A 16,047-nucleotide genomic window follows, 5' to 3' on the forward strand; every position below is an offset into this window, starting at 1 on the left:
GCAGACTTGATTAATCAAATCTGCTCCAACGTGCTGTAATTGTAGCACATCAGAGCAATGTCTCTGCATGTCTACAAGCACCCTGTTCGTTCAGCTTGGGACACTTTGAAATGGCCTGCATTTTATTTAGTATGTGTCTCAGTACTTTCTGAAAATTACACCACTTCAAAGAGTCTTTGAAGGGGTGAAAGGACAGAATGGTTCAGGCATGTAGCTGTGGATCTGAAGGTGTAAGTTTGGGGCACCTGTTGTGCTTGTGCCAAATGATACCTGCAGTCAAACCAGCTGTAAACAGGTACCTGGTTTTTCTAAATGGGATGGCAAAAGGCATTGGATGTGACGCTTAGCAGATTACTCTGTTGTATGTCATTGGACAAAAACTGGCATACCTTACTTAATTCTTCTAGCTCAGTGGGCCACATAAATGTGGGCAGGTCTTTGACCTTTTCTTTTTTGAAGTGGCTTTAGTTGGCTACCCTAAATTACTAGTCACTTTGGAAAATGCAGGCCATAGTTTCACTATCTTCCTTGATGACCATTGCATAGTCATTCATTCTGTCTACTTAACAACATGGGGGTTTTGAAGCATTCAGGGGTTTAACAGAGCAGCTGGATGCCTAGGGCAATGTTGGCTTTTGGCTGCTGGTGCCACTAGCACAGTTGCACAGCTGTGGCAGTATATGCTATTTTTCTGCCCCCTGTGTAAGTTGGTGCCTGAGGCTGCTGCCCCAGTCGCTCCACTCTAGTTATGTTACTGGTTACTTTTAATTTTCTTTGGAAAAAAGTATAATGTAAATAAAAATGACTGAAATGTTAGAATATTTTTCATATTTATCACGCTTACTTTTGGGAATTGTAAAACAAATTACATTTTTCATGATGGGAGTGCCCTGTTATATTAATCTGTATGTTCTTATCTTTCTCTCTTACAGATCGGTGCATTGTTGAGCAAGGGGTGAAAAGAACTTTTCTCTAGTGGATCAGCAAATATCATTCTGGATCATTCTGCCTCTCAACAATTAGTAACAGTGGAAAATGTTCAAATGCCATAACAAGTCTTTGCAAATGTTTAATAAACTGTTTGGGAAAGTTCCTGCCATGAACAGAACTGTGTGATAATTAACATTAGCATAGAGACACAAATCTAATGCCTATAGACTACTACGTGGGAAGTTCCAAAGAGAAAGAGAAGTCTGTGAACTTGCAACAGTCCTGGAAACATGGGAGCAACGAAACTTTAAAAAGCACAGCATTGGACACACTCCATGTGTCAGCACAGCTTTCAAGTGAACTAGTACTTAAGACCTTGTGTAACAAAATGGACTCTGGGGACACAGCTGTAGGGCAAAAAGCTACCTCAAGGTCTGGAGAAACTGCTAAAGTACCCAGTAGATGGAGGCAAGACGATTCAGCTGTTATTAAGATGAGCACTTTTGGCAACCAAGATGTACAGAGGCAACCACAAATAGATCACGAGCAAATTAGAAACACTGCATCAGCACAACTTTTTAGTTCTGGGAAACTGGTATCATCAAGTGAAGCTGCACAGCAAGTCACAGAGGAGCAATATCCACAACATCGGCCAAGTCCCTACTCATGTCAACATTCACTTTCTTTTCCACAGCATTCATTGCCACAAGGGTACTTGCACAACATAAAGCCACATCAGAGCTTGGAAAGCCACACATGGCAGTTTCCTGGCCACTTGCAGTCTGTTGCTTCAGAAGACTTATTTCCTTTTCATATTCATGGCCATAGTGGAGGTTTCTCTAGAAAGAAGATTTCAAGTTTGAACCCTGCTTATAGCCAATATTCACAGAAATCAGTAGAACAATCAGAAGATGCTCACAAAAAAGAGCACAAACCCAAAAAACCTGGCAAATACATTTGTCCTTATTGTAACAGGGCTTGTGCCAAACCTAGTGTACTTAAAAAACATATTAGATCCCACACTGGGGAACGGCCATACCCTTGTGTTCCTTGCGGTTTCTCTTTTAAGACAAAGAGCAATTTGTACAAGCACAGGAAATCACATGCCCATGCAATTAAAGCAGGCTTAGTACCTTTCACAGAATCAGCTGTATCTAAGTTGGACCTGGATGCCAGTTTTATTGATGTGGAGCCGGAAATACATTCAGATTGTGAGCAGAGCACAGACACAGATGAGGAGGCCTTGCTTGTTGAAGGTTCAGACAAACTGAGCCCAGTACCCCCGGTCCCACTGGACCTTGCTGCCCGAGGTAGCTTTCACTCCTCCATGGAAGAATCATTGAGCAGCCCCATGAAGGTTCCCATTTTGATTATCCCTAAAAGTGGGATTCAGGTACCCAGTGAAAGTTCCCCATATGTTGGGTCAGACATGTTGCAAAACCCAGCCTTATGTACCAGGTCTGATGACTCTCATACCGTTAAACAGCGACTTGCACTAAGACTTTCAGAGAAAAAAGGACAAGATTCTGAGCAGTCCTTGAATCTTTTGAGCCCACATAGCAAAGGAAGCACTGATTCTGGTTACTTTTCTCGCTCAGAAAGTGCAGAGCAGCAAGTAAGCCCTCCAAATACTAATGCAAAGTCTTATGAAGAAATAATCTTTGGGAAGTTCTATAGGATTAATCAAAGGGCAGCACTAACAGTAGCAACAAGCAATCAAGACCATAGTTTAATGGGTAGAAAGGGCAAAGCAGAGCCACTACCTCTTGGAAGCAACAGGTTAGACATCAAGATGCTTGAAGAACATATTTCTCAGCTGCCTCCAAGTAAAGAAGAGCTCCTTGATCCTGGTCAACTCAGCACTATTAAATCTAACCAGGTCTTTGGTGTCAGCAACACAGAATCCAAACAATCTCAAACTGTGACATCATCTATTAAAAGTGAAGCAACCCTGTACCCAGTAAGCCAGCAGGCTGGCACCCCTGGACTACTAGAACCCCCTATAGACACTTCTCCACTTATTAGAAGCAACTCCATGCCAACCTCTTCTGCAACCAATTTAAGTATTCCCCCTTCTTTGAGAGGAAGCCATTCATTTGATGAGAGAATGACAGGTTCAGATGATGTATTTTATCCTGGGACAGTAGGGATATCCCATCAACGGATGTTAAGAAGACAGGCTGCATTTGAACTACCCTCAGTGCAGGAGGGGCACTCAGATGCAGATTACCATGGAAGAGCAGGAAAAAATATCATTGCTGCTTCCAGCAGATTGACAATAGGAGAAAAGGGTCCGTCCTTAAAAGAGAAGAAGTTGACATCCGGAGAGAAGACCTTCTATGACTATGACACCTGTGGAAAGCATTACAGAAAATGGGAAGAATTTGAAGCTCAGAAGCAGAGCTATCGAGACTCACCATCTTTGGGAGGAATAAAGCAAGGAGGAGAGTATTTTGTTGATTCACTTGGACAATCTCAGGTCGTGCCATCCATATATGGAACCACATTTGAAAACCGAAAACGCAGAAAAGAGAAGAGTGTAGGTGACGAAGAAGATATTCCTATGCTTTGCAGCAGTTCTACTGGCACTTTGGTGGGAATGCAGCCTTCAGATTATGATCCCAAACTCCAAATGCAGGAAGTGTCAAGAAGCGGATATGTCCTTCAAGGTCCTGACAGTGCTGTGCATTGTCACTCAGACCGTTTTGAAATTGGTAGACCTCACCTACAGTCAGGAAGCCCAGCAGCTTCCCTAGAAGAACCATCTTTACCCACAGAACAAGAAAAGTGTGCAGAATCACTGAACAGGAAACTGCCTGGAAATGTCATCTCTGTCATTCAGCACACAAATTCCTTGAGCAGGCCAAACTCATTTGAGAGGTCTGAATCTACAGAACACGTTGCTTGCCAACAGGATAAGACCTATTCACCATCTGAAGCATGTGAGAGCGAGATTTCTGAGTCCCCAATGAGCCCGGATCGGGTTCCACAAACAGAAAATGTTGATAGTGTTAGTAAACCTTCTCCAACCCAGCAAACTCAGCCATGTCATATGCAGCCCAGACTGGTCCGCCAACATAATATACAGGTACCTGAGATTCGTGTCACAGAGGAGCCAGATAAGCCTGAGAAAGAAAAAGAGGCTCAGAGTAAAGAGCAGGAAAGACCTACTGAAGAATTCCAGTGGCCACAAAGAAGTGAAACTCTCTCTCAACTCCCAGCAGAAAAGCTCCCACCCAAGAAGAAACGCTTACGACTTGCTGATATGGAGCACTCCTCCGGAGAATCCAGCTTTGAGTCCACAGGCACTAGCCTGTCTCGGAGTCCCAGCCAAGAAAGTAATTTGTCCCACAGTTCAAGTTTTTCAATGTCTTTTGAAAGGGAAGAAAATATTAAATTCATCACGCCTTCCAAGCAGGAAGAGTTTGGAAAACAGTCCGAGTTTTTAACTGTTCCAGCTGGTGCTTACTCACTTTCCGTCCCTGGCCATCACCATCAGAAAGAAATGAGACGTTGCTCATCTGAACAGATGCCATGTCCTCACACTGCTGAAATCCCAGAAATCCGAAGTAAATCCTTTGATTATGGGAATCTGTCTCATGCTTCTGCAGCAGGGGCACCTTCAGCAGCATTATCTCCCTCACGAGAAAGGAAGAAATGCTTTCTGGTTCGCCAGGCATCTTTTAGTGGTTTCCCAGAGATTTCCCAGACTGATCAAAGCATGGAACAAACTATAAAGCAAGAGCAGATGGAACACATACATGCTGGTCTTCGGTCCTCCCAAGTTGCTTGGCATCATTCCCCCTCCTCTATGCTTCAGCCCATTCAGTCAGATGACTCTGGAAAGCAGGCTGTTGGCTCTTGTACACAACTCAGCAATAGTTCATCCCACCTTGCCCAGCAACAGGCCATCCTCGCAGACAGTCAGGAAATGTTAAGGAATCCCTTGATCCAACAAGCACCTTATATTCCAAGCAAACATCCCGCAGAGCAGCAGCACTTATTTGCACATCAGGAAAAGGTTCCATTTCCCACCATTCACAACACCTTGTTTCAGTTTCCGTATCCTGCTGTCTGCATGGTTCACTTACCGTCTCAGCCTCCTCTCTTGTGGCAGTCATCAGAACCATTGCAGAGACACTTCCAACATCATTTTGTACAACAGCTCCAGAAATCCTATGTCAAACCACCTTTCCAAACAGAAGTTTCTCCTGGCTATCATCTGGAGCATGCTCAAGAGCATATTGGAAAGAAACCTGCTGATTATGTGCATGCTAAAGAGCAAACATACCAGCATTACTCAGGAACATCTGGACAGTATTCAAAAAATACTCTTGCTAAGTACCAGCCAGACCATAGGATTAAATCAGCAGACACATCCCCTGAGCAACATCTTCAGACAGGTTTTGACTCCTCAAATGATGGATCTATACAGTCTTTGCCAGGAACAGTTGTTCCTGTCAGGATTCAGACCCACGTGCCATCTTATGGTAGTGTCATGTATACAAGTATTTCCCAGGTCCTTGCACAGAGCAACAGCCCTGCTATTGTCATTTGCAAAGTCGATGAGACTGTTTCTCAAAGAACATTAGCAACAAATGCTGCCATGCAAGGAATTGGATTCAACATAGCCCAGATGTTAGGTCAGCATGGAGGGTTGGAAAAGTATCCTTTGTGGAAAGTGCCACAGACTCTACCACTTGGCTTGGAATCCTCCATCCCGCTATGTTTGACTTCAAGTTCTGACACTGCCTCTAACTTGGGAGGAAGCAAACGAATGCTTTCGCCAGCAAGCAGCTTGGAGCTCTTTATGGAGACTAAACAGCAAAAAAGGGTCAAAGAAGAAAAAATGTATGGACAGATTGTTGAGGAACTAAGTGCAGTAGAGTTAACTAATTCTGATATAAAGAAGGATTTTCCCAGACCACAAAAGCCTCAGCTAGTTAGGCAGAGCTGTGCTACTGAGCCAAAAGAAAATCTGCCGTCCACATCGTCCTCTTTACCGCTGTCGTCCTCGTCATCTCAAGATTTCCAGCCTGTCAGCCTGCCAACAGGTGATGCTTTCCCACTGGGCAGGGAAAAGATTTCCAGTTTTGATTCAGCATCACCCGGGCAAAAGTCCAGTGGCCCTTCCGAAGGAAGGGAGTCACCAGAAGAACTAGATGTGGATGAAACAGCATCAGATATGAGTATGAGCCCGCAGAGGTCTATGTTGCCATTAGGAGACATTCAGACAGAAGACCAACTGAAGCAGCAGAAATTGCCGTTTGGGATGTTGGTTCAGATGGCATCCAGTCCCAGTGGGAAAGCAACAGGCTCAACCATCCTCCTAACAGATGTAGCAGATTTCCAGCACATCTTTCAGTTCCCTAGTCTACGCACTACTACTACTGTGAGCTGGTGTTTCTTAAACTATACAAAACCCAATTACATCCAACAAGCAACCCTTAAATCTTCTGTGTATGCATCGTGGTGCATTAGTTCATGTAACCCAAACCCATCAGGGTTAAGTACGAAGACCACTCTAGCACTTCTAAGGTCCAAGCAGAAAAACACCGCAGAAATTTACACTTTAGCTGCTATGCATAGACCTGGAGCTGGTAAACTGACATCGTCAAGTGCATGGAAACAATTTGCTCAGGTAAGCGGCAAGTTAAAAAGCACCATTAGCTGAGACTTTGCACCTCACAGAAAATTGTAATAAATTATGAGGCCTGAACGAATGCATTTATGATATTTCCTATTGGGAAATAAAAATGTCTGCCAAGTCTGGTGTCACTGCATTTCCCCCTTTACTTTGTCATTTTTATCATACTCTGAATCAGCTGTTAAAGGTAAAAGAAAAGCAAAAGACTTGAGGACCTTGGATCAAGAATCGATGTTGTTAACTAGTTTTTAAGTTACCTTTTTTAAGTGATACACACTGATATCAAATTTAGTTACCTGGGTAAGGAGTGAATGGAAATAAAGACCTACAGATTTGGACCTTTGATGTCACTCAGAAACTGAGGCCTCCTTTCTGGATGAGCATGAAAAAGTATAGTTAAGAGAAATACTACAAGCCTATATGATCTGGTGAATAAGGATTTCCTATTTCCAATTTTCAGGGAATTTGTTAAGGCATGAAATGGAGTTGCTTCTACTGTGTCATTGGATCAAGCCCCTGTAAAAATGTGTCTATGTTACCCTTTCACCAGTCTTTACCAAACATAAAGGGCCAAATGAATTGGCTTCATGGATTAATATCCAAGTGCAGGTCTGACTTGGACCCAGCATTCAAACTTTTGAAATGAAGCATACACTCGTTCTGTGTTCTGGGCAGTAACAACACTCATTGATTTTATTCTGCAGGTGAAACATGAACCATTCTTCTTGTTTGGCAGCAAACTTGAAAAGAAAGTAGTGGGGAATATTATCAAAGAAAGAGTAAAAGGAGAAAGCCATGGAGATAAAGACATTGCGTCCAAACAAACTGAACCGATACGAATTAAAATCTTTGAAGGAGGGTAAGAAAATGCAACTGGAAATATAAAACCTAGCTGATCATTAGTGAGTAAACAGATTTAAACCTGGACATGAATTAATTAGAGAAGTAAACAACCCTTTCTATTCAGGCCATGTTCTGTAGCTTCCAGTGTGTCCTTTTTTATGTATGTGTTAGTCCTATAGCAAGTAATTGGTAAATGAAGGAGTCTATGGACTTATTTTCAGCTCAGCTTTGCTAAGACAGAGGATACCTACTCTTATTCATAGAAATCAGTTACTCTAAACTGCTACTTCATTAGGGTACAGAAAAGGGTAGCTGGGTAAAATTTATTTATTTATATAAATAAATATATATATTCCCATACCCCAGGCAATTACATTGTGTTTAATGGCTTCCATGTGGGTATTTTTCCATTATTCAATGCTGCATTGTCTGCAAGCCTTAAAAAGGGAGCTTATACTTATTCTTATAATACTTAATTATTTACCAATGTTTATTTTCAGGCATACATTTTTGCGTGGTAATAACACTTCTGGTATGACAGTTTAGCTGGAAGGGCTGTAAATTTAAAAGCAGAGCTTAATTTAGTGTTGGCTTTAATTGAAATATATTATTCCTCAATTAATTCAAACCAAGCAAACAAAAAGTTGAAAAAAATAGATGAAAGGTCCATCCCTGGTATATCTAGCTTCTTACAAAAGCATATTCAAAATATTATTTATTGTCAGTTATAGTTCAGTGCATGCAAAATTACTTTATTTTGTATTGAGACATTTAGAAATTGTACTGTCCCTATGCTGGTATTTAGTGCAGAATATCCTCTTTCCCAGCCTGGTAGTTCTGTTCATACTTGTCAGGCCCAGTGTCTCTTATCACCATATAGCAGTATCTAGACCAATCAGGACTTAGGTGTAAGGAAGAAAAGGGACTGTTGAATACGTCTTTCATTTTTTACCCATTAAAATCTTATTCTCCCTTTCATTAAAATGACAGTGTGTGTGCTTTCCTTGTGGGGAGTCTCAATCAAACAGACTTTGATATTTCTCCTATAACCTACAGCTGAAAGGGGGCATAACTTGCCTCATTTAAAAAACTGAAAATGTCATCTTTGAGATTGTTCCAGGTTCTGCCAGCCCAGGAATCCCTCATCCTGGGTGTCCTCTGTGGTAGTTCATTCTGCTACTAGTCCAGCCAGTAAACTGGCTACAAAAGAAATTTTCCAGTGACCCACATTCAGAGGTGAGTCTAAGTTTACAAGAAATCTAAAGTACTGTTTCTTAAACTCATACCCACTTACAAGTGTATAACTCACCCAAGCTTCCCTTACACATCATCTCTGAATTTGGATCACCCATCCTCAACAGATGTAAGCTGATTCAATTTGCATGCTAAGTGGCCACAATGGTAAAAGTTGCCATATTGCGTGAGACCAAGGGTCCAGCTACCCCAGTATCCAGTAGCAAGTAGCAGATGTTGTACAGGAAGGGTGCGTCTACATGTGATGCTACATCACTGTGGCAATGCGCTATGGCGATGTAGCATTCATGGGTGTCTACATGTGACCAGCAGCTACTTTGCCATAGCAATGTGCTCCCCCACTACAGCGTGTTGCTACGGCAAAGTGGCTGCTAAAAATAACTGCACCACATATACGACGCAGTATGAGCTGTTACTGCACCATGATTTAGTACTTCCAAATGGAAGTACTAAATCACGGTGCGGTAACAATGTCACCATGGTGACACATGTAGACACGGCTGAAGAGTATAAAATATAGAGCATATGTTGAGTGATCATTCCCTGTCAAACCTCCCAGCTACCAGCAACAGTAGTGTTAGGGATATCCTGAGCTTGAGCTTCCAAAAAGAGAATGGCAAGGAAAGCAAATAATGTGAAAGTTTAAATAGATTAAAAGCTAAAGGAGCCTGCCCTATGGAGCCTGTCCTTATCTTTTAGCACCTTCCCTGGGAAATTTGGTATATTAATTACAACTTCCCTAAACACTAATAAAGGCTGAGGGAATATGAGTGTAAAGAAGCATAATTTACATCATCCTATATATCATCAAGAAAGAATCTAGAAATCCCCGTATGTGTAGATTTAATGTTGGGCTTTAATAAACGTACGTGAAGGCATTGCTGTTCTCTTCTCAGCTTGTGGTATGTTGTCACCTTACAGATTCCCTGATAGAAATATTGTACTTCCATGGCTGTAGTGTGCAGGGTAGTGATTCTGTAGTGGACACGTGTCTTCCTTTTAGATCCATTTCAGAAGAGTACCATTTTATATAAGAGTGATATTGTTCATGGAAGGGTAGATTGATTTCTTTTACTACCTTGGTTATTTTTTAAACAGATGTAATATTCTCTCTTTGTCATCACTTAGCTCATTGTTACTTTTTGTCTTCATTGTAATGGTATCACCCTTCTGGCAGGTTTTGTTTTATAATTCACAGAAGCTTGTGTACAATATATGAATTCTTTTGTGCGAGCTCACTCTTTGCAGGTTTCTTCTGCTGTATTGTATTCTATTGTATTCTATTGTATTCCACTGTATTGTATTCTGTACTGTATAAGTCTTTGCACTACTTTCTTCATTGGAGCATCTGAGCTGCCTCCCGTAGTGCATTAACCAGTGTGATTAACATCTGTCACGTGTTTGTTTTCTTGCCCTCTCTAGAGGGAGAGAAGCATGTACAGTGAAGTGCCATGTTTCAGGAAGGAATTTTGTTTGTTTGCTTGCTCTGGATTTTGTTTTTGTTTAATTGGTTTTGTTTTTTCTTTCATAATGTATTTCTGTTAGAGAAGGCAATACCAAAGAAATGCACTGTGCACTTGTAGCAGTAGAACTGTGTAGCAGTAGATCTGTGGTAGTCCTAGGGGCATTCAAGCACCATTTCAAACTGGCCACTGAGGGAGTTTTCTCTCCTGCTTTACCCTTCTTGTGTAGATTTCTATTTGGCCAGAAAAGCATGGTTATCATATTCCAGGGGGACCAAAAGATGGGTATGGGTTCTGTGAGAAAATGCAGTGACAGAATGAGCAGTGGTTAGCAGAAAAATAGATGTCACAACACATCACTTGCCTCACCAATGCCAGTCAGGACTTATTTGTAGGTATCATAGCAAAGATAGATTTGAAGGAGGGAACTAACAGTTATATTATTAGTACTGACAGGTAGCTTGATTCAAATTAAGTTCTTTGAATAGCAAAATCTGATTTCCATCATTGTTGACTACAGCACTCCAGAAGGATTTGCAGTGATATTACCCTAAGAAAATCAGTAATTTAATGTTCTCTTGTCTGTATTCTACATCCCACATTTCAGTTAGTTACTTATAGTGTACAGTGAAAGTAGGCTAGGATGGAGTGGACAAAACCTGGTAGCTCTGGAGACATCTTGCTGCTTGATGCCATTACCAGATTGTAATGAGGGCTCATGGCTTGTTTATCTTGCTCTTCTGTGTATGGTAGTGATAGGGTTGACTTGGAAACCAATAGTAAAGTGGCATTTTGGAGTGGAGCCACCTAACTCTGGGTTTGGTAATGCCTTTTAACTTCACAGCATTGGTCCAGATCACTAATAACTCAGTTATGTGGTGACTGTGGTGGCAATGGTGAAATGGGTTAGTGATGACTGAGAGTCAGAGATATGAGTCAATAGCAATAGCTAGTACTTCCAAACAGGGAAGGTCTTCACTCTAGGGCCAGTGTGGCCTATGATGCTCAAGGATAATTTTCACCTAGTTTCAATGCCAGATTCCTACATTTAACTTTTATTAGTGAGGCATAGCCCCCTAGCACCTCCATCAATAGGCACTTAATATAAAAGTGACACAGAAGATGATCCCGCCCTGCAGAGATTAGCTGCTTGTATGTCATACAGGGTATGATAGATGGCAAAAAACAGAGGGACAAGGTTGGGGTTAGTGAAAAGATGGAATAACAAATTGAGAAGAGATTCACAGAAAAATAGATATCACAAAGCATTTTTGGCAGTCAGAAGTGATTTATAAACATCATAGGGGAGGTAGTTTTGAAAGAGAGAATTAGTAGAGGATCAGGTGAGGGCGTTACACATTTTGATAGAGTTTTTCCTGTGCATGGAAATGGCATGTAAAGAAGTGGACAGCCAAGTGATCAAGGCTACCACTACTAAGAGTTAAAGTGAGAGTCAACAGCATGGCAGTCTAGTATATTTTATAGATAGAGCAAGGCTAAGTGACAAATAGCTTATAAAGGTAAGAAGCTTGTGCTAGGTGAGGTGAGGTGAGAAGGGAAGGCCTGTGGAGGAATACAGAATAGAGTGTATTATGGTAGGAACAGTGAGGCTGGAAATTGGGTTTTGAAGGGACGTAGAAAAGGTAGTGTTGCTGGTCAGTCAAGACGAGACAAGAGTAGTCAAGGCACAAGATGAAGAGGGTCTGAACAAGAGCCCTGGGAGCCTGGGCAGGCAGGACAAACCGAGACTTTGAATTGCTATATAGATAGAAGCTGTGGGACTTGGGTATATGTGGTTTGAGAGAGAGAAGGCTGAGTCAAAGATGAGGCCCAGATCACAGGAGAGTGGCAGTTCTTATCATAACAGGGAAGTGGGAGAAAAGGAGAAAGTTTTAGGGCTGGTGAGGAGAGATAAAAAACTCCTCTATAGTTGTTTGATTAGCAATATATGAATTTGGGTGCTCAGTTTCAGGCATCCAAGTGTGAAAACTGAGTCTGCATTTTTAATGGAAAATAGGACAGAGATGAGCAGGGAAGAAAATGTTGTGTACACTAAGGATATTAGACCCGCTGTCATGAGCTATTGATCATATGAAAACTAAAGTTTGTCTGAGATAAATACATTTTGAAAAAGTTTCATCTCTATAAGCTCTTCCTGCTCCTTGACAATCTGCTACCATGTTAGAATACTTTTTCAGACCAAGCCTTATTATTTCTTAAGCATGGAGACAGTATCTAGTGAGATAAATTTCCACAGTGTCACTGATTTCAGTGAGGGTGGTGGGTATTTTGCACTTCTTGAGAGAAGAGTTTCTCAGTTCTCCTTCCTGTTTGGTGATACTCATCAGTGTTCAAAATGTCCACACCACTTGACTGTCACCCTCAACCCCCAAGATAGCCCTTGTGCAGGTTCTTCAGACCCTTACTGTCTGTCTTCCACGTGTCAGAACTGATCCATCATGACAATCAGGGAAGTGTGCAACTTTGCAGATCTCATTTATTGTCTAGCAGTGAAAGACAATGTGTGAGCAGCTAAGAGTGCAGCCAAGTGCTATCTTTAATGTAGGGTTGGTGATGAGCACATTTAGCAATATATTTGCTAATTATACATCTTGATTTGAAATATTCCTTGTTATTTCAAGAAGTAGATGCCTTCATCAGCTCGGGACACTGTGGTTAGAGAGTTCTTTGTTGTGCTTTTATCTGCATAGAAGGTATGTCATCTGCCTCTTAACAAGGTATATTACTCTGGTACCTGAACCTCTGCTCTCAAGCTGTTAAACAATAACCAAGACACGCAAAGGCGTATAAACTACTGTGTTTCCTGAAAAATAATCATGGTCCCCAGCATTCCTGGATTCCATTGGTTTCAGTGGATACTTTAGGCATGGAGTAGAATTGGGATATTAAGGTCTATTAAGGTACTCTGTATTTATATGTGTGACTTGGGGGCTATGTAATGTCAATGCCTGCCCTCTTCCAACAGGTATAAATCAAATGAAGATTATGTATATGTTAGAGGCCGTGGTCGTGGAAAGTATATCTGTGAAGAATGTGGGATTCGCTGCAAAAAGCCAAGCATGCTCAAAAAACATATCCGCACTCATACTGATGTACGGCCTTACGTGTGCAAGCTGTGTAATTTTGCCTTCAAAACTAAAGGTAGGTGACCCTTTCTGCTCAGAAACAAGTCTGTTTTCTTTTGTGAATTCATCTCTTCAAAGAGAAATCTTTCATCAAAATAAAATGGTTGTGTTTGTGAACATGGAACTCTACAAAATACATTTTTTCTTTGTATCTCAGTGATATGAGGCTTATGTGAGACTGTAAGACTGCTTGTATAGGTTAATTAAGAGCTATAGGCTCCTACCCAGCCCATCTGTCTGCAGAGGAAATGGAGTGGTATAAGATCTTCCCTTGCAAATATTACCTTAGGCTAAAAATGTTGCATAGTGAAAAATTGAATTGTAGTAATACACAAACACTACAGGGAATATACACTTGTAGTGGCATAGTGCAGAAGCAGAGCATCAGCTGCAAGGAAAGCATGCCTTCATGGTCTTGACAGTGGGTCAGTTTCAAGTTTATAAATAATGTACAGCTCCCAGGTGGGCCACTCCATCCATGGCTGCATTAATTATGAATAGAGATCTGATAGCTTGTGTTCACATGTATTTATCAGCACTGAAAAAAAGCTTCCATTTGTCACCCTGAGGCCATGGATAATGATATTCATTGGAATTAGGATTTGCCTTGAAATGATCTCTCTAAAAAAAATCAATTTCTTTACCAGCATTTTTCATGCAGTGCAGCTCTGATGTGTCTTATAAAGCCTTTTCTCAGCATTGCTTTGATACTGGTGAAAAAAAGTATATGAGGTCAAATCTTGCTCCCAGTGCACACCCTGAGGGCTGTGCACAGAGAATATCCCCAGGATGACAGAAGGAATCTCTTCTTCTCTTCCCTCAGTACCAGTCCAGCTCTGTGACTGCTACTGAAGCCTTTAGGTAGGAGTAGTTTCTCTGGCTTCAGCACTTGTCTCCTGAAATAGCTAAAAACAGTTCCTGGTTGTTAACAGATCCAGGAACCTCGCCCCTTCAGCCTCATCTTCCAAAATCTTCTCCATCACTCCTCAAGCACGGGGAGACCCAGTGAAGCACAGAGCTGTGCTGCAAAGGGGATGAACATCCATCATCCCTCACCCTATGCAGCAGAGATCAGTGACCCTGACAAGGACTTTTCACATCTGCTCCAATGGGCTGTATGCCATATATTCTTCAGTGCATTGACAAGTCAAACAGGAATGATTCATTCATAGCCTGGTTTTGGTACAATACAGTAGTGTTTTGGATCAAAGCATTGGGATTCTCAGTTATTTCCTCCTGAAATAAATTGTGTCTCATGACTAAAGGACAGGAGAAGGAAGCAGGATTTCTGAATTTTCTCTCCTGCTTTGTCACTTCCTCACCAGGTGGTTTTGGGAACGTCACAGGGATTTGAAGGAAGATTGTGGGGTTAAAGAGGTGTCCTGAGTGGGCATAGTCCACGCATCAGAGGTAGCATGGAAGTAAATGTAAAATTGCCTGTGGAAGAAGTGGTCATAGAGCTGAGCCTGGCATCACTGGTGCTTAGGTGTCACAATGCCCAATACATACTATATTTCCTTGAATCCAAGATGAGATGTGTCCCCCTTCCCTCCCCCCCCACTTAACATAGGAAAAAAGCTCCTTGTCTTGGGTTTGTGTATGAGGCAGTGGAGAGGGCGGAGTGGGGTGGGGGAGTGGGGGAGGCAGATGTTCTGGTTTTGGCTCTGATCTGGGGGGAGGGCAGGGGGCAGAAGGGAGGGAACTTCAGAAGTCTGTAGTCTAGTGTAGGGCTGGCTGACCTGTAGGATGTGCTACAAGTGGCACGGGCAGTCTCTGTGTATGGCAGGGGGCAGAATAGGGACGGGAAAGACAATACAGTGGTGGATAGGGCAGGAAGCGGAAAGCAGAGTACCTGATTGGGCATGAACGGGATCAGTGTGGCCCTCAGGGAGGGTGTGGGGCCAATTTATGGCATACCTACCAAAAAGATTGGCCCCCACTGGTCTAGTGTTCGGTTAGTCTCCACGGGCATGGGACATCCTCTTTCAAAGCCCTGCTGCACTGGATTCAAGTTCAAGAGCTACTGCAGGGCAAGGATCTCAGCCTGAGTCTCCCACATCCTAGCTGTGCACCCTAAGCACCAGAGGGGCATTTTGGGGTTGGGGAAGGGTACATATGGACAGTGCCCCAGCATAATAAAAGTTTCTGTCTAGCCATTTTTTATGAGCTCCACCTAGCTCAGATGTCCTGTGAATTCACCTTCAGAATAAGGCCTTGCTAGTGAAAATGATTGTGATGGTGTGGGGGAGACGGGAAGGAAGGCATACAGTTTAAAAATCCTGCTTCAGAGTTGGGGCTCTGAGCTCTGAATGTCCAGTTAGCTGTGCAGTGATGTCATTGTTTAGCTGGATTTCATGTACCTGCAGGTGAAAACTAGGGGTAGGTGGCAGCTGAACAGTAATTTTAAGGATACAGCTGGTGTCTGCATAGTGGATTTTGCCCCTATTGGGCACATCCAGATGAGTGCGCATGGGCATCTTGCAGCATCTCAAAGGGCTTTGAGATGCTGCAAGAGGCATGTGCAGGAATGAGATATCCAGGGGTAAAAAAAAATGCAGTGAAAAAAGTGGGACAGGGCATGATCCCGGACTATGCCCTGACACAACCAGAGGCTGGGTCCTCCACAGAGGTGCTCTGGTAGTAGCCAGAGTATCTCTGTGGTTGACGCTCACCCTGGTGCTGAAGCACACTGCCTGCCCGTGCAGGGCACACAGAGTGCCAGCCTCAGGGAGCTGGACCCAGGCTCCAGTGCTGGTAATTGCGG

At 42.5% G+C, this 16,047-nt stretch overlaps 1 protein-coding gene across 2 annotated transcripts in view; it reads left to right on the plus strand.

The window, feature by feature from the left end:
* The window catches only part of HIVEP2 (human immunodeficiency virus type I enhancer binding protein 2), a 122,854-nt gene that overhangs the window by 90,863 nt on the left and 15,944 nt on the right, over positions 1-16,047 (plus strand). For both annotated transcript variants that reach the window (XM_019550154.1, XM_019550155.1), the window contains 3 exons: positions 933-6,571; positions 7,282-7,436; positions 13,124-13,299. In XM_019550154.1, coding sequence (XP_019405699.1) covers positions 1,148-6,571; positions 7,282-7,436; positions 13,124-13,299 — 5,755 coding nt within the window. In that variant the 5' untranslated portion in view covers positions 933-1,147. The remainder of the gene's footprint in view (positions 1-932; positions 6,572-7,281; positions 7,437-13,123; positions 13,300-16,047) is intronic.

This window comes from Crocodylus porosus, unplaced genomic scaffold (assembly GCF_001723895.1).
Source record: "Crocodylus porosus isolate Cpor-Errol unplaced genomic scaffold, CroPor_comp1, whole genome shotgun sequence".
NCBI classification, from domain to species: Eukaryota; Metazoa; Chordata; order Crocodylia; family Crocodylidae; genus Crocodylus; species Crocodylus porosus.